At 46.4% G+C, this 27,049-nt stretch overlaps 1 protein-coding gene across 4 annotated transcripts in view; it reads right to left on the reverse strand.

The window, feature by feature from the left end:
- recql5 (RecQ helicase-like 5) overlaps positions 1 to 27,049 on the reverse strand; it is a 197,391-nt gene that overhangs the window by 30,480 nt on the left and 139,862 nt on the right. For 3 of the 4 annotated variants that reach the window (XM_038777714.1, XM_038777715.1, XM_038777713.1), the window contains exon 14: positions 3,991 to 4,119. In XM_038777714.1, the coding sequence (XP_038633642.1) occupies positions 3,991 to 4,119 (129 nt within the window). Of the gene's footprint in view, positions 1 to 3,990; positions 4,120 to 27,049 lie in introns of those variants that run through there. The other variant, XR_005458018.1, reaches the window with a different exon arrangement.

Genomic DNA, 27,049 nt, shown 5'->3' on the forward strand with positions numbered 1-27,049 from the left:
ACTCGATCGTAAGGGGAATAGACAGGCGGTTCTGTGGACGCAATCGAGACTCCAGGATGGTATGTTGCCTCCCTGGTGCAAGGGTCAAGGATGTCTCGGAGCGGCTGCAGGACATTCTAGGGGGGGGAGGGTGAACAGCCAGCTGTCGTGGTGCACATAGGCACCAACGATATAGGTAAAAAACGGGATGAGGTCCTACAAGCGGAATTCAGGGAGTTAGGAGTTAAACTAAAAAGTAGGACCTCAAAGGTAATAATCTCAGGATTGCTACCAGTGCCACGAGCTAGTCAGAGTAGGAATGTCAGGATAGATAGGATGAATGCGTGGCTCGAGAGATGGTGCAAGAGGGAGGGATTCAAATTCCTGGGGCATTGGGACCGGTTCTGGGGGAGGTGGGACCAGTACAAACCGGACGGTCTGCACTTGGGCAGGACTGGAACCGATGTCCTAGGGGGGTGTTTTCTAGAGCTGTTGGGGAGGGTTTAAACTAATGTGGCAGGGGGATGGGAACCAATGCTGGAAGTTGGAAGGTAGTAAAACAGGGACAGAAACAAAAGGAAGTAAGGGGAAAAGTGCAAGGCAGAGAAGACATAGTCAGAAATCCATAAGGGCGACAGTACAAGGTACAGGGACTGAGGGGAGCACAGTGAATAGGCCCAGTAATAACAAAAGGAATAAAACTGGAGATGTTAAGATTCAAAACAGAGGTAAAAAAACCAACATAAGTGTACTTTACCTGAATGCTCGTAGTATTCGGAATAAAGTAAATGAGTTGGTGGCACAAATCATCGTGAAGGACTATGATTTAGTGGCCATTACTGAAACATGGTTAAAGGATGGTCACGACTGGGAGTTAAATATCCGAGGGTATCAAACTATTCGGAAGGACAGAGTGGATGGTAAGGGAGGTGGTGTTGCTCTGTTATTTAAGGATGACATCCGGGCAATAGTAAGGGATGACATCGGTGCTATGGAGGATAAGGTTGAATCCATTTGGGTGGAAATCAGGAATAGTAAGGCGAAAAAGTCACTGATAGGAGTAGTCTATCGGCCACCAAATAGTAACGAGATGGTGGGGCAGGCAATAAACAAAGAAATAACTGATGCATGTAGAAATGGTACAGCAGTTATCATGGGGGATTTTTTTTTTTTTTTTTTTTTTAATAAATTTAGAGTACCCAATTATTTTTTTCCAATTAAGGGGCAATTTAGCGTAGCCAATCCACCTATCCTGCACATCTTTGGGTTGTGGGGGTGAAACCCACGCAGACACAGGGAGAATGTGCAAACTCCTCACGGACAGTGACCCAGGGCCGGGATTCGAACCCGGGTCCTCAGCGCCGTAGGCAGCAATGCTAACCACTGTGCCACCGTGCCGCCCATCATGGGGGATTTTAATCTACATGTCGATTGGTTTAACCAGGTCGGTCAAGGCAACCGTGAGGAGGAGTTTATAGAATGTATCCGCGATAGTTTCCTAGAACAGTATGTAATGGAACCTACGAGGGAACAAGCGGTCCTAGATCTTGTCCTGTGTAATGAGACAGGATTGATTCATGATCTCATAGTTAGGGATCCTCTCGGAAGGAGCGATCACAATATGGTGGAATTTAAAATACAGATGGAGGGTGAGAAAGTAAAATCAAATACTAGTGTTTTGTGTTTAAACAAAGGAGATTACAAGGGGATGAGAGAAGAACTAGCTAAGGTAGACTGGGAGCTAAGACTTTATGGTGGAACAGTTGAGGAACAGTGGAGAACCTTCCAAGCGATTTTTCACAGTGCTCAGCAAAGGTTTATACCAACAAAAAGGAAGGACGGAAGAAAGAGGGAAAATCGACCGTGGATATCTAAGGAAATAAGGGAGAGTATCAAATTGAAGGAAAAAGCATATAAAGTGGCAAAGATTGCTGGGAGATTAGAGGACTGGGAAATCTTTAGGGGGCAACAGAAAGCTACTAAAAAAGCTATAAAGAAGAGTAAGATAGAGTATGAGAGTAAACTTGCTCAGAATATAAAAACAGATAGTAAAAGTTTCTACAAATATATAAGACAAAAAAGAGTGGCTAAGGTAAATATTGGTCCTTTAGAGGATGAGAAGGGAGTTTTAATAATGGGAAATGAGGAAATGGCTGAGGAACTGAACAGGTTTTTTGGGTCGGTCTTCACAGTGGAAGACACAAATAACATGCCAGTGACTGGTAGAAATGAGGCTATGACAGGTGAGGACCTTGAGACGATTGTTATCACTAAGGAGGGAGTGATGGGCAAGCTAATGGGGCTAAAGGTAGACAAGTCTCCTGGCCCTGATGGAATGCATCCCAGAGTGCTAAAAGAGATGGCGAGGGAAATTGCAGATGCACTAGTGATAATTTACCAAAATTCACTAGACTCTGGGGTGGTCCCGGTGGATTGGAAATTTGCAAACGTGACGCCACTGTTTAAAAAAGGAGGTAGGCAGAAAGCAGGAAATTATAGGCCAGTGAGTTTAACTTCGGTAATAGGGAGGATGCTGGAATCTATCATCAAGGAAGAAATTGCGAGGCATCTGGATAGAAATTGTCCCATTGGGCAGACGCAGCATGGGTTCGTAAAAGGCAGGTCGTGCCTAACTAATTTAGTGGAATTTTTTGAGGACATTACCAGTGCAGTAGATAACGAGGAGCCGATGGATGTGGTATATCTGGATTTCCAGAAAGCCTTTGACAAGGTGCCACACAAAAGGTTGCTGCATAAGATAAAGATGCATGGCATTAAGGGTAAAGTAGTCGCATGGATAGAGGATTGGTTAATTAATAGAAAGCAAAGAGTTGGGATAAATGGGTGTTTCTCTGGTTGGCAATCAGTAGCTAGTGGTGTCCCTCAGGGATCCGTGTTGGGCCCACAATTGTTCACAATTTACATTGATGATTTGGAGTTGGGGACCAAGGGCAATGTGTCCAAGTTTGCAGATGACACTAAGATGAGTGGTAAAGCGAAAAGTGCAGAGGATACTGGAAGTCTGCAGAGGGATTTGGATAGGTTAAGTGAATGGGCTAGGGTCTGGCAGATGGAATACAATGTTGACAAATGTGAGGTTATCCATTTTGGTAGGAATAACAGCAAACGGGATTATTATTTAAACGATAAAATATTAAAGCATGCCGCTGTTCAGAGAGACTTGGGTGTGCTAGTGCATGAGTCACAGAAGGTTGGTTTACAAGTGCAACAGGTGATTAAGAAGGCAAATGGAATTTTGTCCTTCATTGCTAGAGGGATGGAGTTTAAGACTAGGGAGGTTATGTTGCAATTGTATAAGGTGTTAGTGCGGCCACACCTGGAGTATTGTGTTCAGTTTTGGTCTCCTTACTTGAGAAAGGACGTACTGGCGCTGGAGGGTGTGCAGAGGAGATTCACTAGGTTAATCCCAGAGCTGAAGGGGTTGGATTATGAGGAGAGGTTGAGTAGACTGGGACTGTACTCGTTGGAATTTAGAAGGATGAGGGGGGATCTTATAGAAACATTTAAAATTATTAAGGGAATAGATAGGATAGATGCGGGCAGGTTGTTTCCACTGGCGGGTGACAGCAGAACTAGGGGGCATAGCCTCAAAATAAGGGGAAGTAGATTTAGGACTGAGTTTAGGAGGAACTTCTTCACCCAAAGGGTTGTGAATCTATGGAATTCCTTGCCCAGTGAAGCAGTTGAGGCTCCTTCATTACATGTTTTTAAGGTAAAGATAGATAGTTTTTTGAAGAATAAAGGGATTAAGGGTTATGGTGTTCGGGCCGGAAAGTGGAGCTGAGTCCACAAAAGATCAGCCATGATCTCATTGAATGGCGGAGCAGGCTCGAGGGGCCAGATGGCCTACTCCTGCTCCTAGTTCTAAAAAAAAAAAAAAATGTTGTTTTTGTTTAGTAGTTACGCTTCAGAGCAGCAATTCTTAAATCACTACTACTCCAGAGAAAACAAGGGACTTGATTCCTCCACTGAGACAAGAGATGTACTCACAGAATGGAGATGTGATGCGGAAATAAACGCTTCACCATCTTTGTCACAAGCTGTTGCCACTGGAGTCTCCACTTTTGTCAGTTGTGGGTGCAAAGGTTCATTTTGAGTTGACTTATTAATCTCTCCAACCTAGTAATGAAAGAAGCAACAAGTAAATAGGAAAGGAGTAGATCATGCAGTCCCTTGAGCCTGCTCTGCCATTTAATTAGATCATGGCTGCTCTATGCCTCAACTCCATTTAGCCTCCTTTGTTCCATTTCCTCTTTTTGAGAATTTCAATTGTCCCCCAGCATCCACAGATTTCAGTACAAGGAAGACACAAAACCAGTATTATGAACTGGGAATTGACTATGATAAGCTTCAATAGAACACAAGCTGGTGGAATGGACAGATAAAGGGCAGATGGAATTTAATAGAGAGAAGTGTGAAGTGATTTGCCTTGTTTGGAAGAACAAAGGGATATAATAATTAAAAAAGGCACAATTTTTAAGGAGGTGCAAGAGCAGAAGGATCTGGGAGATACACGTACACAAAGCATTGAAGATGGCAGGACAAGTTGAGAAAGTCATTAGTTAAGCATACAGGATCCTGGGCTTTATAAATAAGGATATTGGGCACAAAAGCAACAGCCTCAACTGGAATACTGTGTCCAGTTTTGGGAGCCATACTTTAGGAACGATGTGAAGGCATTAGAAAGGATGCAGTAAGCACTCATGAGAAAGGTTCTTAGGAGGAAGAACTTTGATTATGCAGATAGATCAGAGAATCTGAGGCTGGTCTCATCAGAGAAGTGAAGATTAAAAGGAGATTTGATTGAGGTGTTTAAAATTCTGAGATGTCTGAACAGAGTAGGAAGGGAGCGACAGTTCAGTTAACAGAAAGTTCGAGAACCAGAGATTTTAAAGGTGATTGGCAAATTAAGCAACAGTGACATGAAGAAAAACATTTTCACACAGCCACTGGTTAGGATCTGGAATTCACTGCCTCTGTTGGAGGCAGATTCAACAGAACCTTTCAAAGAAAATGAGGTAATTTGCAGGGCTATGGGGAAAGGCGAGTGAGTGGTGTGAGATGGGTTGCTCTTGCAGAGAAGACTCATTTTGTGCCACAACAATTATAAAATTCTAGATTTCAGAACCTTTCGTATGGATAAAGTGTTTCTTGATTTTCTTCTAAATAACTGAGGTCAGATCCTTTCTCTAGATTTTCCAAATAAGTGAATTGTTTTTCTGTACCTACCAATTAAAAACCTTTGTCATTTTTAAAGCCTCAAAACTTGTCAACTCGAGAAAATCTAAGGCAAGAAAATGAACCGATCCTCAGTTTAACTCTTTAAGCCCAAGCATAAGAATGATGAATTCACACTGTAAACTTTCCAAGACTAGTATATCTTTCCTGACATGCAGTACCCAGAACTGAAAGCAATACACCACATGCAGTTTAACCAAGCCTCTGTACAACTGACATTTTACTTGCTCACTTTTGAATTGCACTCCTCCACGATAGTCCTTAATACTGGGGCCCTGCAAGGCAAAATACTTTGGCTCCTGCTATATCCCCGATACATACATGACTGTATGGCAAAATGTGGCTCCAACTCCATCTATATGTTTGCTGATGACACATAGTGGGTCGGATCTCGAACAACGATGAGTCAGAGTACAGGAAGGAACTGGCATGATGCAATGACAGCAATCTCTCCCTCAAGGTCAGTAAAACTAAGGAAGCGGAGTATCGTACACACACTGTCTGTATCTGTGATGCCGAAGTGGAGAAGATGATCAGCTTCAAATTCCTAGATGTGCAATCAGTCCTGGTCCACCCATGTCGACAAGAAAGCATAACAGCGTCTACACTTCCTCAGGAAACTAAGAAAGTTCAGCATGTCCACATTGACTCTTACCAATGTTTACAGATTCACTATAGAAAGCATCTTATCTGGCTGCATCACAGCCTGGTACAGCAACTGCTTGGCCCAAGGCCGTAAGAAACTACAGAAAGCAGTGAACACAGCCCAGTCCACCACGTGAACCTGCCACCCATCCATTGACTTGGTCTACACCTCCCGCTGCCTTTGGAAAGCATAATCAAAGACCCTCCCGCCCAGGTTATGCTCTCTTCCAACTTCTTCCATCGGGCAGGAGATAGACAACTCTGAGAACACGCACTAACAGATTCAATAACAGCGTATTTCCCACTGTTACCAGACCCTTGAATGACCCATTTTTTATGAACTGAACTGATCTCTTCACACATCTTCTCCACTGAGTAATACTACACTCCTGTATGCTTCAGCCGATTCCTGTGCCTATGTATTTACATTGTGCATTTATGTCTGTCCTAGGTATTTCCATAGAACATAGAACAGTACAGCACAGAACAGGCCCTTTGGCCCTTGATGTTGTGTCGAGCCTTGTCCGAAATCAAGATCAAGCTATCCCACTCCCTGTCATTCTGGTGTGCTCCATGTGCCTATCCAATAGCCGCTTGAAAGTTCCTAAAGTGTCCGACTCCACTATCACAGCAGGCAGTCCATTCCACACCCTAGCCATTCTCTGAGTAAAGAACCGACCTCGGACATCCCTCCTATATCTCCCACCCTGAATCTTATAGTTATGCCCCCTTGTAACAGCTACATCCACCCGAGGAAATAGTCTCTGAATGTCCACTCTATCTATCCACCTCATCATCTTATAAACATCTATTAAGTCACCTCTCATCCTCCTCCGCTCCAATGAGAAAAGCCCTAGCTCCTTCAACCTTTCCTCATAAGACCTATCCTCCAAACCAGGCAGCATCCTGGTAAATCTCCTTTGCACCCTTTCCAATGCTTCCACATCCTTCTGATAGTGAGGTGACCAGAACTGCACACAATACTCCAAATGTGGTCTCACCAGAGTCATGTACAGTTGCAGCATAACCCCACGGCTCTTAAACTCAAGACCCCTGTTAATAAACGCGAACACACTATAGGCCTTCTTCACGGCTCTATCCACTGGAGTGGCAACCTTCAGAGATCTGTGGACATGAACCCCAAGATCTCTCTGTTCCTCCACATTCCTCAGAACCCTGCCGTTGACCCTGTAATCTGCATAGAAATTTTTCCTACCAAAATGAATCACCTCGCACTTATCAGGGTTAAACTCCATAAATAACTCCATAAACTCCATCATATATGGAACAATCTGTCGGGACTGTACGCAGAACAATACTTTTCACTATACTTGGTTCACGTGACAATAAATCGAATCCTATTTTTCCTTCAAATAAGGGAGAGTATCAAATTGAAGGAAAAGCATACAAAGTGGCAAAGATTGAGAGAACAGAGAGAAAGAGAGAACAGTACAGCACAGAACAGGCCCTTCGGCCCTCGATGTTGTGCCGAGCAATGATCACTCTACTCAAACCCACGTATCCACCCTATACCCGTAACCCAACAAACCCCCCCCCCCTAACCTTACTTTTTAGGACACTATGGGCAATTTAGCTTAGCCAATCCACCTAACCCGCACATCTTTGGACTGTGGGAGGAAACCGGAGCACCCGGAGGAAACCCACGCACACACGGGGAGGACGTGCAGACTCCACACAGACAGTGACCCAGCCGGGAATCGAACCTGGGACCCTGGAGCTGTGGAGCATTTATGCTAACCACCATGCTACCGTGCTGCCCACAAATTGGAGACTAGAAGATTGGGAAATCTTTGGGGGCCAACAGAAAGCTACTAAAAAAGCTATAAAAGAAGAGTAAGATAGATTATGAGTAACCTTGATCAGAATATAAAAACAGATAGTAAAAGTTTCTACAAATATATAAAACAAAAAAAGAGTGGCTAAGGTAAATATTGGTCCTTTAGAGGATGAGAAGGGAGATTTAATAATGGGAGATGAGCAAATGGCTCAGGAACTGAACAGGTTTTTTTGAGTCGGTCTTCACAGTGGAAGACACAAATAACATGTCAGTGACTGATAGAAATGAGGCTATGACAGGTGAGGACCGTGAGACGACTGTTATCAGCAAGGAGGTAGTGATGGGCAAGCTAATGGGGCTAAAGATAGACAAGTCTTCTGGCCCTGATGGAATGCATCCCAGAGTGATAAAAGAGATGGCTCAGGAAATTGAAAATGCACTGATGATAATTTACCAAAATTCACAGACTCTGGGGTGGTCCTGGCGGATTGGAAATGAGCAAACGTGGGTAATTATAGACCAGTGAGCTTAACTTCGGTAGTAGGGAAGATGCTTGAATCTATCATCAAGGAAGAAATAGCGAGGCATTTGGATGGAAATTGTCCCAGTGGGCAGACGCAGCATGGGTTCATCTAGGGCAGGTCGTGCCCAACTAATTTTGTGGAATTTTTTGAGGACATTACCAGTGTGGTCGACAAACCATGCCTCTTGCACCTTCAACCTATGCCCCCTAGTAATTGACCCCTCTACCCTGGGAAAAGCCTCTGACTATCCACTCTGTCTATGCCCCTCATAATTTTGTAGACCTCTATCAGGTCGCCCCTCAACCTCCGTCGTTCCAGTGAGAACAAACCGAGTTTATTCAACCGTTCCTCATAGCTAATGCCCTCCATACCAGGCAACATCCTGGTAAATCTCTTCTGCACCCTCTCTAAATCCTCCACATCCTTCTGGTAGTATGGCGACCAGAATTGAACAATATACTCCAAATGTGGCCTAACGAAGGTTCTATACAGCTGGAACATGGCTTTCCAATTCTTATACTCAATGCCCAGGCCAATGAAGGCAAGCATGCCGTGTGCCTTCTTGACTACCTTCTCCACCTGTGTTGCCCCTTTCAGTGACCTGTGGAGCTGTACAACTAGAACTCTCTGACTTTCAATACTCTTGAGGGTTCTACCATTCACTGTATATTCCCTACCTGCATTAGACTTTCCAAAATGTATTACCTCACATTTTTAAACTCCATCTGCCATCTCTCCGCCCAAGTCTCCAAACAATCTAAATCCTGCTGTATCCTCTGACAGTCCTCATCGCTATCCGCAATTCCACCTACCTTTTGTCGTCTGCAAACTTACTAATCAGACCAGTTACATTTTCCTCCAAATCATTTACATATACTACAAACAGCAAAGGTCCCAGCACTGATCCCTGCGGAACACCACTAGTCACAGCCCTCCAATTAGAAAAGCACCCTTCCATTGCTACTCTCTGCCTTCTATGACCGAGCCAGGTCTGTATCCTCCTTGCCAACCCACCCCTGATCCCGTGTGACTTCACCTTTTGTACCAGTCTACCATGAGGGACCTTGTCAAAGGCCTTACTGAAGTCCATGTAGACTACATCCACTGCACTACCTGCATCAATCATCTTTGTGACCTCTTCGAAAAATTCTATGAAGTTAGTGAGACACGACCTCCCCTTCGCAAAACCATGCTGCCTCTCATTAATACATCCATTTGCTTCCAAATGGGACTAGATCCTGTCTCGAAGAATTCTCTCCAGTAATTTCCCTACCACTGACGTAAGGCTCACCGGCCTGTAGTTCCCTGGATTATCCTTGCTATCCTTCTTAAACAAAGGAACAACATTGGCTATTCTCCAGTCCTCCGCAACATCACCTGAAGACAGTGAGGATCCAAAGATTTCTGGCAAGGCCTCAGCAATTTCCTCTCTATCCTCCTTCAGTATTCTGGGGTAGATCCCATCCGGCCCTGGGGACTTATCTACCGTAATATTTTTCAAGACGCCAAACACCTCGTCTTTTTGGATCTCAATGTGACCCAGGCTATCTACACAGCCTTCTCCAGACTCAACATCCACCAATTCCTTCTCTTTGGTGAATACTGGTGCAAAGTATTCATTTAGTACCTTGCCCATTTCCTCTGGCTCCACACATAGATTCCCTTGCCTATCCTTCAGTGGGCCAACCCTTTCCCTGGCTACCCTCTTGCTTTTTATGTACGTGTAAAAAGCCTTGGGAATTTCCTTAACCCTATTTGCCAATGACTTTTCGTGATCTCTTCTCGCCCTCCTGACTCCTTGCTTAAGTTCCTTCCTACTTTCTTTATATTCCACACAGGCTTCGTCTGTTCCCAGACTTCTAGCCCTGACAAATGCCTCCTTTTTCTTTTTGACGAGGCCTACAATATCTCTCGTTATCCAAGGTTCCCAAAATTTGCTGTATTTATCCTTCTTCCGCACAGGAACATGCCGGTCCTGAATTCCTTTCAACTGACATTTGAAAGCCTCCCACATACAGTCAGATGTTGATTTACCCTCAAACATCCGTCCCCAATCTAGGTTCTTCAGTTCCCACCTAATATTGTTGTAAGTAGCCTTCTCCCAATTTAGCACATTCACCCGAGGACCACTCTTATCCTTGTCCACCAGCACTTTAAAACTTACTGAATTGTGGTCACTGTTCCCAAAATGCTCTCCTATTGAAAGTTCTACCACCTGCCCGGGCTCATTCCCCAATACCAGGTCCAGTACAGCCCCTTCCCTAATTGGACTGTCTACATATTGTTTTAAGAAGCCCTCCTGGATACTCCTTACAAACTCTGCCCCGTCCAGGCCCCTAGCACTAAGTGAGTCCCAGTCATTATTGGGGAAGTTGAAGTCTCCCATCACAACAACCCTGTTGTTTTTACTCCTTTCCAAAATCTGTCTACCTATCTGCTCCTTTATCTCCCGCTGACTGTTGGGAGGCCTGTAGTAAACCCCCAACATTGTGACTGCACCCTTCTTATTCCTGATCTCTACCCATATAGCCTCGCTGCCCTCCGAGGTGTCTTCCCGTAGTACAGCTGTGATATTCTCCCTAACCAGTAGAATAAAGAATAAGGAAGAATTGAAGAATAAAGGAATAAAGGGTTGTGGTGTTCGGGCGGGAAAGTGGAGCTGAGTCCACAAAAGATCAGCCATGATCTCATTGAATGGTGGAACAGGCTCGAAGGGCCAGATGGCCTACTCCTGCTCCTAGTTCTTATATTCTTACTCCAAATCCTCCATAACAGCACTGTGGTATACCTACACCTTTGGGACTGCAGCGGATCAAGAAGGGAACTCACCATCACCTTCTGAAGGGCAACAAGGGATGGGAAATAAATGCTGGTCTAACCAGCGACACCCACATCTCATAAATGAATACATAGATACATTGAAGGTAGGAAGGTAGATCCTATCCGGCCCTGGGGAGGCCTTTTGGCCTTTCGAGTCTGCTCCGCCATTCATCACGATCATGGCTGATCATCCAATAGCTCAAACCTACTTTCACCCCCTAGCCGTTGATCCCATTCTTCACAAGTGCTATATCTCGCCACCTCTTGAATATATTCAATGTTTTAGCATCAGCTACATCCTGTGGTAATGAATTCCACAGGCTCACCACTCTTTGTGTGAAGAAATGTCTCCTTATCTCTGTCCAAAATGGTTTACATCTGAATCCTCAGACTGTGACCCCTGGTTCTGGACACACCCATCATTGGTAACATCTTCCCTGCATCTACCCTGTCTAGTCCTGTTAGAATTTTATAAGTCTCTGTGAGATCCCCCCTCATTCTTCTGAACTCCAGTGAGAACAATCCCAACCTAGTCAATCTCTCCTCAGATGACAGTCCCGCCATCCCTGGAATCAGTCTGGTAAACCTTCACTGCACTCCCTCGAGAGCAAGAACATCCTTCCTTAGAGAAGACCAAAATTGCACACAATACTCCAGGTGTGGCCTCACCAAGGCCCTGTACAATTGCAGCAACACATCCCTGCTTCTGTACTCGAAACCTCTCGCAATGAAGGCCAACATACCATCAGCCTTCTTTACCGCCTTGCAACCGGTACACAAGGGCACCCAGGTCCTGCTGCACACTCCCCTCTCCCAATTTACAACCATTCAGGTAGTAATCTGCCTTCCTGTTTTTGCTTACAAAGTGAATAATTTATCCAAATTATACTGCACCTGCCATTGATTTGCCCACTCGCCCAACCTGTCCAAATGATGTGGTAGGATCCCTGCATCCTCGTCACAGTTCACCCTCCCACCCAACTTGGTAACATCCGCAAACTTTGAGATGTTAAATTTTGTTCCCTCATCCAAATCATTAAAATATATTGTGAATAGCTGAATATTGTGAATATTGTGAATAATGCAGGACTTTGCCAAACGCCTTCTGAAAGTCCAAATATACCACATCGACTGGCTCCCCCTTGTCAACTGTACTGGTTACATAGAACATTACAGCGCAGTACAGGCCCTTCGGCCCTTCGATGTTGCGCCGACCTGTGAAACCCCTCTAAAGCCCATCTACACTATTCCCTTATTGTCCATATGTCTATCCAATGATCATTTGAATGCACTTATTGTCACAAGTATGAAGTTACTTTCAAAAGCCCCTGGTCGCCACATTCTGGCACCTGTTCCGGTCAGCTGGTACGGGAATTGAACCCATGCTGCTGACCTTGTTCTGTATCACAAACCAGCTGTCTAGCCCACTGAGCTCAACCAGTCCCTAATAAATAACCTTTATTGTCACAAGTAGGCTTACATTAACAATGCAATGAAGTTACTGTGAAAAGCCCCTAGTCGCCAGATTCCAGTGCCTGTTCAGGAACACAGAGGGAGAATTCAGAATTCTCAGCTGGTATAGGAATTGAACCCGCGCTGCTTGCCTTCTTCTGCATCAGAAACCAGCTGTCTAACCCACTGAGCTAAACACTTTGATAAAGAATTCCAACAGATTTGTCAAGCGTGATTTTCCCTTCATAAATCCATGCTGATGACTTCCGGTGGTGGCCATGGAGTAAAAGGTCGCACATTCAGCAGCTTTCGCCCTTAGTGTTTTTTTTTAAATGGTGTTTAAGCTGGATTTTTCAGAAAATTTCTCAACATAAGTTGATTGATGGGAGAGGAAAAGGAGGTGAGCCTCAATTTATGGAACCGTGTCCAAATAAGAGTCCAAAAAAGAGAAACCCAAAGATGAGTGAAAGCAAGATTCAGAGGTCATGGAGCTCAATGGTAACGAGACAAAGCGTGTCCACGTCAGCTCACTGGTCGATGGAGCAATGGGTCGTGTACCTGGATGAGAAGTTCGCCTGGCATCGCAAGGAGTGTACAGAAGATGTAACCCAGATGATAGCCTCGATTAAGGAGGTGGTTGACTGGGTGGAAGAGAAAATGACAACCCAGGGATAGGAGATTCTAAAGCTGCAGGAGCTGGCGACTGAACGAGAGGAGGAATCCACTGAAATGGCTTTGGAAATTAGCATAATACAGGACAGACAGAAACGACTGCTTAATAAAGTGGAGAACCGGTTTCACAGGCAAAATATCCAAATCGTCGAGCTGCCAGAGAGGAAGGAGGGATTAGATGCGGGAGCGTATGTGGGGAAGATGTTGCAGGAGATGGTCGGGGCCGATGTGTTTGACAAGCCGCTGGAGGTGGACCGGGCGCATAAGGTGCTCGTACGTAAGCCCCAGGGTCGTGAGCTCCCGAGGGCTATGGTGGTGAGGCTACATCGATTCCTCAACAAGGAGCGTATCAAGAAGGCAGACAAAACGGTACATGTGGGAAGAATCAGAGATCCGGGTGTACCAAGACTGGGGACCAGAACTCGCAAAGAGGAGAGCAAGTTTCAACAAAGTTAAGGCAGCCCTGTTTGCGAAAGACATTAAATTCGGACTGTTATGGGTGACCTATGAGAACTGGGAGCTGTACTTCAATTCTCCAGAAGAGGGGCTTACTTTCATGAAAGACAATAGTCTGTCTTAAGGACTCTTAAATTAAGGACTCTTAAATTCTAACTGTGGTGGGCTGAGTTTGATGGACGGGATGGAGTGGCGGGGAGGAGAGAAACATGGTTCTGTGTTCTGCTTTCTCTTATTTAAAATCGCAGTCTTTTAATTCTGTGAGTTAAGTTGCAATGTTCGGGAAGTAAAGGGTTTGGGTGTTTTATTTAAAAAAAAAATGTTTTTCTCTCTTTTCTTTTCCCTCTTGTGTAATTTGATTTTGATGGTTGATTCTTGCATGCATAATTTTGATTAAGCTGATTGGAGCTTCTATTGTGTTTGATTCTCTTTGAAAGTGATGGGACTGGTAAGAATCGGTTAAAGGGGGAGGGGTAGAACCTGGCAATCTGGTGTAACGACTTTTAAACTCAAACTTTGGGGGTCTGAGTTTGGGGTAGGAGACAGGATGGCGGTGAGGTGAGAAAAATAGTTCTGTGTTTTATTATGTCTCGTTTAAAATTTTGGTCTTTTAATTCTGTGAGTTAAGTTGCGATGTTGGGGAAGAAAAGGGTTTCGGTGTTTTAATATTTTTTTTTCTCTTTCTTATCTTCTTGTGTAATTTGATTTTGATTTACTGCTTTATGTATAATATCACAGAGGGAAGAACTTTTAAGATGGGATGGGCTGTTTTAGTTTCCACAAGAATGATGGTTGATTCTTGCATGCATAATTTCACTTAAGCTGCTTGAAGCTTCTTCCTTTGTGTTGGATTCAGTTTGAAGGTGATAGGACTGATAAGAATCAGTTAAAGGGGGAGGGGGTTTTGCCTCTTTGCCTGCGCGTTGGGGGAGGGTACGTTTGCTTTTTGGGATTGTTGTTACTGTGTTGAGTGCTTGTTTTATTGCTAGGTATGATGGAATCTGGCTGTCGGCAGGCTTTTTGACGTCAGAGGGTGGGAGATGCTGAGCTAGCTGGATAGCTGGTTCACGGGAGCAAAGTGGGAGGAGAGCTGAGGAAAGACAAAGTGGGAGTGGGGGGAGGGGTACTCCTGACTGGTAAGGGACAGTTAGGAGACTGGAGATGGAGATCAGATGGCAGTCGCCGCCGAGTGGCGGATCAAGCGAGGTGTGGAACACGGGCTAGGAGCTGGCCTAGGAAAGGTCATAGCTGATCGACAGGGGAGGGGGCAAGCCCCCCACCCCCCGACCAGACTGGCTATGTGGAATGTTCGTGGACTGAACGGGCCGGTTAAGAGAGCTTGTGTGTTTGCACACCTGAGACAATTAAAAGCGGACGTGGCAATGTTACAGGAGACACACTTGAAGCTGGGAGACCAAATTAGATTAAAAGAAGGGATGGGTCGGGCAAGTGTTTCACTCAGGACTGGACTTTAAAACAAGGGGGGGGCGGCTATCCTGATTAATAAAAGGGTGACATTCGAGGTGGGGAAGATGGAGGTAGAACCGGGAGGCAGATTTATTATGGTTAGTGGGAAGCGAAGAGAATGGCAGTGGTGGGGGTGAATATATATGCCCCAAACTGGGATGATGTCGCGTTTATCAGGAAGGTGCTGGGGAAGATCCCAGACCTTGACTCGCTAAGGCTGATCATGGGGGGGGTGACTTTAATATGGTCCTGTACCCGAGGCTGGACCAGTCGAGTGCTAGGTCAGGGAAGTTATCAGCAATGCCAAAAGAACTGCGGTGATTCATGGAGCGCATGGGAGGGGTGGATTTGTGGAGATTTGAGAGACCAGGGAGCAGAGAATATTCATTCTACTCCCATGTACATGAGGCGTACTCCAGGATAGATTTCTTCATGCTAGATAAAACACTGCTAGCAGGGGTTGAGGACACTGAGTACTCAGCAATTGTGGTCTCAGATCATGCACCACACTGGATAGACCTACGGGCAGACACGGGAATGTCCCAGCGCCCACATGGAGACTAGATACAGGGCTGTTAGCGGATGAGGAGATCTGTAAGCGAGTGAGGGGGGCCATTTGGGGGTACATAAAGATCAATGATACGGGAGAGACTGCAGCTGGGGGGGTCTGGGAGGCACTGAAAGCGGTCGTTAGAGGGGAATGTATTTTGTTCGAGCCCACAGGGATAAAACTGAGTGCTTGTAGCTGGACAGGTTGGTAGGAGAAATCTTACAGGTGGACAGGAGATATTTGGAGTCTCCAAATGAGGAGCTCCTGAAGGAGCGTCAGAGACTTCAAATGGAGTTTGGGCTTCTTTCCACAGGAAAGGCGGAGGGTCAGCTGTGGAGGGTAAAAAGGGCAATATATGAACATGGGGAGAAAGCTAGCAGGATGCTGGCAGAATCAGCTGAGGAAACAAGAGGCAGCGAGAGAAATAGGGAAAATAAAGGATTTGAGGGGGAAGACGGTGACGGACCCGGGGGTGGTGAATGAAGTGTTCTAGGAATTTTATAGCCAGCTATACGAGTCGGAACCCCCGGATGGGAGGAGGGCATGAATCCATTCTTTGGAGGCTAGAGTTCCCAAGATAAATGAGGAGCTGGTGGAGGCCCTGGGGGCCCGATTGGGCTTGGGGAGGTGATAGATGGACTGGGGGCGATGCAATCGGGTAAAGCCCCGGGACCTGATGAATTTTATAAGAAGTTCTCTGGGTTACTGGGGCCGCTCCTGGTTAAGGCTTTCAACGAGTCCAAGAAGCTGGGAGTACTCCCCCCAATATTATCACAGGCATCAATTTCCAACATCCTGAAGCGGGACAAGGATCCGGAGAGCTGTGGATCGTACAGGCCAATCTCCCTCTTCAATGTAGATGCCAAATTATTGGCAAAGATCCTGGCCACTCGAATAGAAGATTGTGTCCCGGAGATAATTGGGGAGGATCAGATGGGATTTGTAAAGGGCAGGCACCTGACATCCAATATTAGACGGCTTCTTAATGTAATTATGATGCCAGTGGAGGGGCGGAGGCTGAGGTGGTAGTTGCCATGGACGCGGAGAAGGCTTTCCACCGAGTGGAGTGAAGTATCTATGGGATATTTTAGGCCGGTTTGGGTTTGGGCAGGGATTTGTGGAGTGGGTCCGGCTACTGTACCAGACCCCGGTGGCAAATGTAAGAACTAACCGAGTTTGGTCAGAATACTTTAGTCTTTGTCAGGGGACAAGGCAGGAATGCCCGCTCTCCCCATTACTGTTTGCCATGGTCACAGAACCCTTAGCAATGGCTCTGAGAGCAGCGAATACTGAAGGGGAATAGTGAGTGGTTGGGGGGGGGAAGAGCACAGGGTCTCTCTCTATGCGGACGATTTGTTGCTTTATATCATGGACCTGGGGGGGGGGGGGGATAACCAAAATCATGGGAGGTATTTGGGCGATTTTCAGGCTATAAGTTAAACATGGGAAAATACGAGATGTTCGTGATTCAGGCACGGGGGCAGGAAAGGAGGCTGAAAGAGCTACCGTTGGGAAATGTTTTAGGTATCTGGGAATTCAAGTGGCCAAGGATTGGGGCAGCTTCACAAGTTAAAATTGGGCAAAGCAGTGGATCAAATGAGAAGGGATTTTTGTAGATGGGACATGCCCCCACTGACGCTGGTGGGGAGGGTTCAGGCGGTGAAGATGACTGTCCTTCCGAGACTGCTTTTCTTTTTTCAGTGTCTCCCGATTTTTGCCCCAAAGGCTTTTTTCAGAAGTATTAATGTGGCGATATCAAGGTTTATATGGGCGGGTAAAACCCCGAGAGTAAAGGGGATACTCCTGGAATGGGCCCGCGGGGAAGGGAGATTGGCTCTCCCGAGCATTATTAACTATTACTGGGCTGCCAACATATCAGGAAGTGGGTAGTGGGGGAGGGGTCGGTCAGGGAGCGGGTGAAGGCAGCATCCTGCAAAGGTACGAGTCTGGAGGCTTTACTGACGGCGCCCCTGCCGTGCTCGCCGGCTCGGTACTCCACAAGTCCTGTGTGGTGGCAGCCCTGAGGGTGTGGGGGCAATGGAGGCAGCATATGAGACTGGGGGGGGGGGGGGGGGGGGCGGCGTCAGTGTAGTCACCAATCAGTGACAATCATCGGTTTGTCCCGGGAGGACTGGATGGGGGCTTTAAGGTATGGCAGCAGGCAGGGATTGAGAGGTTTGGGGATCTATTCATCCAGGAAGACTTCCCTCGGAACCTTCAAGTGCTGGACTTTGTACGGAGACAGGTCCCAAGCTTTCCTCGCCTCCCCCTGAGGGGACGACAGGATAAAGTGCTGTCAAAAACAGGGGTTGGAGGTGGAAAGGTTTTGGATATATACAGGGAATTGTTAGAGTGGGAAGGGGCCCCTCTCAGAGAGGTGAAGAGGAAGTGGGAAGAAGAGTTGGGAAGAGAGCTGGAAACTGAACTGTGGGAAAAAGCCTTGAAAAGGGTAAACGCATCCTCGTCCTGTGCTAGACTCAGCTTGATTCAGTTCAAGGTAGTTCACAGGGCCCACATGACGGTAGCTCGATGAGTAGGTTCTTCGAGGAGGTGGAGGACAGATGTGGGTGGTGTGAGGGTAGCACGGCCAACCATGTTCATATGTTTTGGGCATGTCCGAAACTGAGGGAATTCTGGCAGGGATTTGCAGATGTTATGTCAGAAGTCCTGGAAGGTAGGGTAACTCCGAGTCCTGAATTAGCAATATTTGGGCTGTCGGAACATCCGGGGGTAAAGGGGAGGAGGGATGCCGATATTCTGGCCTTTTCCCTGGTGGCCCGGAGACGGTTCTTGCTGAGATGGAAGGACTCGGAACCCCCGAAATCAGGAGTGTGGGTCAGCGATATGGTAGGGTTTCTCAGTCTGGAGAAAATCAAGTTCGCTCTGAGAGGATCAATACAGGGATTCGCCCGGAGTTGCCAGCCGTTCATCGATTTCTTGAACAAAAACTGAACGTCAGCAGTAAGGGAGAAGGGGGGGGGGGGGGAAGAAAATAGGAGGCATAGTAATGTTAAATAATGACAGGGAATTTAGTATACGGGTAATTGGGGATAGGGCGGTAGAAGTGGGGTATGTGGTTTATTGTGTGTTGTTATTTTAGGGGGCATTTTGTGCGTTGACCCGCGCGGTTGTTTTAGAAATGACAATATGTTAAATTGTGAAAATTACAAATGCTTCAATAAAATATTTTTAAATAAATAAATACCACTGCTTTCTAAATGTTCCGCTATAAAGTCCTTGATAATAGATTCAATAATTCTCCCCACTACCGATGTTAGGCTTACTGGTCTATAATTCTCTGCTTTCTCTCCACCTCCCTTTTTGAATATCGGAGTGACGTGAGCTACCCTCCAATCTGCATGAACACTTCCAGAGACTATAGAATCCCAGAAGATCACCACCAATGCATCCACTATTTCCAGAGTCACCTCCTTAAGCACTCTGAGATGCAGATTCTCAGGTCCTAGGGATTTATCCGCCTTCAATTCCATCAATTTTCTCAGCACCATTTCTCTACTAATGTTGATCTCCCTCAGTTCTTCCCTCTCACTAAACCTTTCATTCTAGCCAGGGAGCCAGGAAGGAACTCATAAATGGGCTTAGGAGAGCTAGAAGGGGGCATGAAAAAGGTCTGGCGGGAAGGATTAGGAAAAACCCCAAGGCGTTCTACACTTATGTGAGAAATAAGAAGATGATCAGAGTGAGAGTCGGGCCGATCAGGGATAGTGGAGGGAACTTGTGCCTAGAGTCTGAGGAGGTGGGGGAGGCCCTAAATGAATATTTTGCTTCAGTATTCACTAGCGAGAGGGACCTTGTTGCTCATAAGAACAGTGTGAACCAGGTTAATAGACTCAAACAGGTTGATATTAAGCTGGAAATTTTGAAAAGCATCAGGATAGATAAGTCCCCTGGGCTTGACAGGATATACCCAAGGTTACTACGGGAAGCGAGGGACGAGATTGCTGTGCCGTTGGCAATTATCTTTGTGTCCTCACTCTCCACTGGAGTAATATTGGATGATTGGAGGGAGGGGATTGTTGTTCCCCTGTTCAAGAAAGGGAATAGGGAAATCCCTGGGAATTACAGACCCATCAGTCTTATGTCTGTGGTGAGCAAAATATTGGAAAAGATTCTGAGAGATAAGATTTATAATTATTTAGAAAACATAGTTTGATTAAAGATAGTCAGCATGGCTTTGTGAAGGGCAGGTCATGCCTCACAAGTCTTATTCAATTCTTTGAGGATGTGACGAGACACATTGATGAAGGTTGGGCAGTGGATGTGGTTTATATGGATTTCAGTAAGGCATTTGATAAATTTTGGTAGGCTCATTCAGAAAGTTTGGGTGGCATGGGATACTGGGAAATTTGGCTGTCTGGATACAGAATTGGCTGACCGAAAGGAGACAGTGAGTGGTAGTGAATGGAAAGTAATCCGCCTGGAGGTCAGTTTCCAGTGGTATCCTGCAGGGATCTGTTCTGGGACCTCTGCTCTTTGTGGTTTTCATGACTTGGATGAGAACGTGGAAGGGTGGGTTAGTAAGTTTGCCGATGACACGGAGGTTGGTGGAGTTGTAGATAGTGTTGAGGGCTGTTGCAGGTTGCAACATTGATAGGATGCAGAGCTGGGCTGAGAAGTGGCAGATGGAGTTCAACCTAGGTAAATGTGAAGTGATTCATTTTGGAAGGTCAAATTTGAATGCTGAATGCAGTGTTAAAGGCAGGATTCTTGGAAGTATGGAGGAACAGAGGGATCTTGGGGTCCATATACATAGATCCTTCAAAGTTGCCACCGGGTTGATAAGGTTGTTAAGAAGGCGTATGGTGTGTTGGCTTTCATTAACAGGCGGATTGAGTTTAAGACCGGCGAGGTTTTGCTGCAGCTTTATAAAACCCTGGTTAGACCACACTTGGAATATTGTGTCCAGATCTGGTCGCCTCATTATTGGAAGGATGTGGATGCTTTAGAGAGGGTAGAGGAGATTGACCAGGAAGCTGCCTGGACTGGAGGGCATGTCTTATGAAGAAAGGTTGAGGGAGCTAGGGCTTTTCTCACTGGAGCGAAGAAGGAAGAGAGGTGACTTGATAGAGGTGTACAAGGTGATGAGAGGCATGGATAGAGTGGATAGCCCAAGACTTTTCCCCAGGGCGGAAATGGCTGTCACGAGGGGGCATAATTTTAAGGTGATTGGAGGAAGGTAAAGGGGAGATGTCAGAGATCGGTTCTTTGCACAGAGTGGTGGGTGCACGGAATGCACTGCCAGCAGAAGTGGTGGAGTCTGAGTCATTAGGGACATTTAAGCGACTCTTGAACAGGCACATGGACAGCAGTAAATTAAAGGGGTGTAGGTTGGGTTGATCTTAGATTAGGATAAATAGTTGGCACAACATCGTGGGCCGAAGGGCTTGTACTGTGCTGCACTGTTCTCTGTTCTCCAGTCTTTCTGGTATCTGATTTGTGTCCTCTTTTGTGAAGTCAGAACCAAGAATGTATTCAATCGCTCAGCCATTTCTTTGACACTTATTATGCATTCCCCTGTTTCTGCCTGTAAGTGGGGGGGGGGGGGGGGGGGGGGGGCTACATTTCTCTTTACCAATCTCTTTAACTTCACAAATCTGTAGAAACTCTTAGTGTCAGTCTTTATGTTCCCTGCAAGCTTCCTTTCGTACTGTACTTTCCCCTTCTTAATCAATCCGTTTGTCCTTCTTTGCTGAATTCTAAACTGCTCCCAATCCTCAGACCTATTCTTCTTCTTGGTCAATCCGAATGCTTCTTCCTTGGAATAAAAAAGCAGATAAAAGCCAACGCCCAATTAATGTTTTGATTACTTTGTTTGATTTTCTGCATGGCCTCCTAAATCTGATCATCTCTCCACTGTTTCTAGTGTCTCATCCAAGAAAATATTCAGATCTGTCTCAGATCCAAATTACATGACATCACACAAATTCCATCTGACATTGTTTTGGCCACTCACTTAATCTGCCTATGTCCCTTTGTAACAAACTACTTCCAACTACACTTACTTTAGCTCCTAACCAAATGCCATCTTTGAACATGAGGATACAACTCTATCTTATTCCAAGTCTGACATATCCTGAAAATACGAAATCTCAGTATGGATCTCTGAAGAACACCAATTGTCATCTTCTGGCAACGAGAATGAATTCCATCTCTATTCTGCCTCCCACCTTGCCAACCTTCACCATTGTTATTTTACAGCACAGAAGGAGGCCATTCAGCCCCTCGTGTCTTTTCCGGCTCCTAAATCCTAAACTGTGGCTTCACAGCGCCAGGATCCCAGGTTCGACTCCCCGCTGGGTCACTGTCTGTGCGGAGTCTGCACGTTCTCCCCATGTCTGCATGGGTTTCCTCTGGATGCTCTGGTTTCCTCCCACAGTCCAAAGATGTGCAGGTTAGGTGGATTGGACATGCTAAATTGCCCGTAGTATCCAAAAAGGTTAGGAGGGGTTAAGGTGGAAGTGTGGGCTTAAGTGGGTCGGTGCAGACTCGATGGGCTGAATGGCCTCCTTCTGCACTGTATGTTCTATGTTCTTTACCCTGTCAAAATTGATGAGAATTTTGAACACCTCAATAAGGTTGCCTCTTAATCTTCTCGGCTCCAAAGAGAACTTCCCTGCTCTGCAAGCCCAATTTCTCTAATCTTTCCCTGTGTCTAAAATTCCTCATTCCAGGTGTCATTTGAGCAATTCTCCTCTCCACTCTCTCTAGGGCTTTAACATCCTTCCTTAAATAAGGTGCCCAGAACTGTACACAATACTCCAAATGTGGTCTGACCAACAATTTGTGGAGGATTAGCATCACATGTGGCACTGTATCAAAAGCTTTCTGAAAGTCCAAATATTCAACGTCCACAGCACCACCTTCATCCACTGCCTGTGTCACTTCGTCAAGGAACTCAATTAAATTTGTCAGACACTACCTGCCCTTGACAAAGCCATGTTGACTGTCTAGTATTAACTGATTTTTCTCGATCGTATCCTGTATTATGGTCTCCACCAGTTTTCCCACTATTGATGTAAAGCTGACTGGTCTGTAGTTTCCTGGGTTATCCTTTGCCCCTTTCTTAAACAACGGCACCACATTTGCAATCCTACAGTCCCCCAGGACTAATCCTGTGTTGAGAGGCCTGGAAAATTTCTGTCAACGGCTCTGCAATATTCTCCCCTACCTCTCTCAGCAATGAGGCCACACCTGGAGTACTGTGTACAGTTTTGGTCTCTTTAATTGAGAAAGGATGTACTGGCGCTGGAGGGTGTGCACTATGTTGATTCCAGAGTTGAGAGGATTAGTTTATGAGGAGAAACTAAGTAGACTGGGACTATACTCATTGGAATTTAGAAGAATGAGGGGGGATCTGATAGAAACATATAAAATTATGAAGGGAATAGATAGGACAGAAGCAGGGAGGTTGCATCTACTGGCGGGTGAAACCCCTAAGGGGCATAGCCTCAAAATAAGGGGGAGCAGATTTAACGCTGAGTTGAGGAGGAACTTCTGCACACAAAGGGTTGTGATTCTGTGGAATTCCTTGTCCAGTCAAGCAGTTGAGGCTCCTTCATTAAATGTTTTTAAGGCAAAGATAGATAGATTCTTGAACTGTAAAGGAGTAAAAGGTTATGGTGAGCGGGTGGGTAAGTGGAGCTGAGTCCACAAAAAGATCAGCCATGATCTTATTGAATGGAGGAGCAGGCTCGAAGGGCCAGATGGCCTACTCCTGCTCCTAGTTCTTGCGTTCTTATGTTAATCAAGGATGCATCCCATCCAGGCCTGTCGACTTCTCTATGTGGGGTGCTGCCAGCCTTTTAAAAAAAAATCTATGAGCACCTTTTCTTTATCAATCACTATACTGCTCAGTGGCTCAACACCCACATTTTCCACTGGGCCATTGTTACTATTTCTAATTTGGTAAAGACAAAAGCAAAGTGCTCATTTAGTACTACTGGCATACCCTCTGCTACAGTGACCAGTTTACCCTACTTGTCCCTTATGGGCCCCACTCTATCCCTCATTAATATTTTACCATTAATATGCTTGAAGAACATTTAGCCATTTGTTTTAGCACAGCCTGGAAACCTTTCCTCATGCTTCCTCTTAGCCTTTGTTATTCATATGCCTCTCTCCTGCATTTGAGATACTCTTCCTGATTTCCATTGCTAATATATTCCGGCATGCATCATATACCTCTTTTTTTCTTCCTTATTTTATCATCAATATCCTTAGTCGTCCAATGTACTCTAGCTTTGGGTACCCAGTATTTATCCCTCATGGGCAGCACGGTAGCAGAGTGGTTAGCACAATTGCTTCACAGCTCCAGGGTCCCAGGTTCGATTCCAGACTTGGGTCACTGTCTTTGCAGAGTCTGCATGTGCTCCCTGTTGGTGCTCCGGTTTCCTCCCACAGTCCAAAGATGTGCAGGTTCCCTTCCAGCCCCCAACCTCCCTAATGTTCGATGTGATCCAATTCTCGAAACTGCATAATAAATAACACCCATGAATTGTAGTACCCCTCCATCCATCCCCTCAGTTCACATTTGACCTTTTCAGGCGTTAAGTATTCCAGCAGCTCCCCCCGCCACGCCAGGGCACAGGGTGGAGAGGTTGATCTCCAACCCAACAGGATCCACCTTCGGGCGATCAACGAGGCGAAGGCTACAACATCTGCCTCCATGCCCGTTTCCAACCCCGGCTGGTCCGACACCCCGAGTATGGCCTCCCGAGGGCCCGAGTTCAGTTTCACGTGCACCACGTTAGAGATTACCCTAAACACCTCCTTCCAGTAATCCTCCAGCTTTGGACAGGACCAAAACGTATGAACGTGGTTTGCGGGGCCTCCCCGCAACGTTCACACACATCTTCTATCCCCTCAAAGAGCTGGCTCACCTTGCCCTTGTACGGTGCGCTCTATACACCACCTTCAGCTGTATCAGCCACAACCTCGCACACGAGGTGGAGGCGTTCACCCTCTGGAGTACCTCACACCAGAACCCCTCCTTCATACCCTCTCAACTCTTCCTCCCACTTTGCTTTGATCCAATCTAACAGTGCCTTCTTCTCCTCCAAAATAGTCCCATAAACCGCTGATACTACCCCCTTCTCCAGTACTCCTGTCGTCAGCACCTCCTCGAGCAATGTGGAAGCCGGCTCTACTGGGAAACTCTGTATCTCCTTTCTGGCAAAGTCTCGAGCCTGCATGAATCTAAATATTTCCTCCTGCTCCGCTCCCAGCTCCTTCAATCCCTCAAAACGACCCCAATAAATAAATCTTTTCGTATCCTAATTTCTTTCTCCATCCATCTCCGGAAATTTCCATCCCACTTCCCTGGCTCAAATCTATGGTTCCCCCGAATCGGCATTTCCCTTGACACTGCCCCCAACCCAAAGTGTTGTCACAACTGCCTCCAAATTCTCAAGAAAGCTATTACTACTGGAATCCATGAGTATCTCCCCGGGGCCGTCGGGAGCGGCACTGTTGCAGCTCCTTCAATCCCGACCCCCTACTCAAACTCTCCTCCAATTTGACCCATTGGAAGTCAACCCCTCTGATCCAGGTCCGTACCTTCTCCACATTCGCCGCCCAGTAATAATACATCGAGCGGGATTCTCCCAGCCCCGCGCCGGATAGGAGAATCCCCACGAACGGTCCACGGCACCCCGACGCCGGCACGCGATTTTCCGCAGTGTGGATAATCGGCGCCAGCGTGGTTGGTGCGGCGTAGCCCTGCGCCATGTTGCGTTGGGGCCGGCACGTTGAAGGAGGCCACTGCGCATGTCCTCGTTGGTGCTGGCGCAACTGCGCATGCACGGATCCCACGGCGCCCAGTTGACGCCGGGATCTGCAGCCGGAGCGGCGCAAACCGGTCCAGTGCTGTGCTGGCCCCCTGTGGGGGCCAGAATTAGACGTGGGAGCGGCCCGTTCACACCGTCATAAAACGCGATGGCGTTTACAACGGCGTGGACACACTGCCGCGGGATTGGAGAATCCTGCCCATCAGGTTCGGAAGACCCAAACCCCCTGCCTGCCTTCCTCTCTGTAGTAGCACCTTGTTAATTCTGGCCACCTGCCCTCCCCATATGAACGAGGTAATCATCCATTCAAATGCCTTTGGCAGGAAAATTATCAGGAATTGAAAAATTAACAGGAATTGCAGCAGCACATTCATTTTAACCGCCTGTGCCCGACCCGCCAATGACAGAGGAAGACCATCCCACCTTGCTAGATCAGCTTTCACCCTCCCCACCAAACTAAAAATGTTGGACCCCCCCCCCCCCCCAATCTCGGGGGTGCAGGGAAACCTGCATCCCCAGTATCTAAAGTAAGTCCCTCCTTACGGAATGGACAGCCCCCCCACCTCTGGCCCCACCCCTGGCCGAGACACCCCCAAATATTCACTCGTCTAGATTTAATTTGTACCCTTTAGAAAGACCCAGACACCTGAAGCAGTTCCAGTATTCCCCCTATTGACACACTTGGTTCCGACACGTATAGGAACAAGTCATCGGCATACAAGGACACCCTATGCTCTATCCCCCTCCGCACTATCCCTTTCCATACCCCCGAACTTCTTAATGCGATGGCAAATGGCTCAATTGCGAGTGCAAACAGTAGGGGGGGGGGGACATAGGATATCCCTGTCGAGTCCCACGGTGGAGAGGAAAGTATTCTGAGCTGATGTTATTTGTGCGGACGCTGGCCACACTTCCCTCTGTTTTTGGCAAGTTCCTTAAATCCACCGCCAACCGTAAAGCCCATTCAAAGGATTCTTCTTGCTACCATGCCAAGATAAATTTCTGGAATCCTTAGAGGACTGCTTTCTTTTCAAACAGAGATAGTTTCCCTCCCACATCCGGTGAAGATAACAAACAAGGTAAAGCAACATTTTATCTCTGCTGACCACACAGACCCCCTATCCATCTGGTGGTATTCATTTGGGAGGTATTCATGTCAGTAGATTTAAAACTGAGGTGAGGAGGCACTACTTTTCGCAGAGGGGAATTTCTGGAGCATGCTGCCCTAGAGTGCAGTGGAGTCCGAATCATTAAATAGTTTCAAGAGGGAGATAGATATATTTCTGATTTTTTTAAAAATGGGTAGGGAACAGGTAGGGAGGTGGCTTTGAGACCAGGAAGAGATCAGCCATGATCTGATTGAATGGCAGAGCAAGCTCGAAGGGCTGAATTGCCTACTGCTGCTCCTAATTCCTATGTTCCTATGATTTGTAGTGAAGCCTGTAACTTAATCTCAAAAATTCATTTATTTTTTATAAATTTAGAGTACCCAATTCATTTTTCCAATTAAGGGGTAATTTAGCTTGGCCAATCCACCTACCCTGCACATCTTTTGGGTTGTGGGGGCGAAACCCACGCAAACACGGGGAAAATGTGCAAACCACACGGATAGTGACCCAGA

The sequence above is a fragment of the Scyliorhinus canicula genome, chromosome 18 (assembly GCF_902713615.1).
Source record: "Scyliorhinus canicula chromosome 18, sScyCan1.1, whole genome shotgun sequence".
In the NCBI taxonomy this organism is placed as follows: domain Eukaryota; kingdom Metazoa; phylum Chordata; class Chondrichthyes; order Carcharhiniformes; family Scyliorhinidae; genus Scyliorhinus; species Scyliorhinus canicula.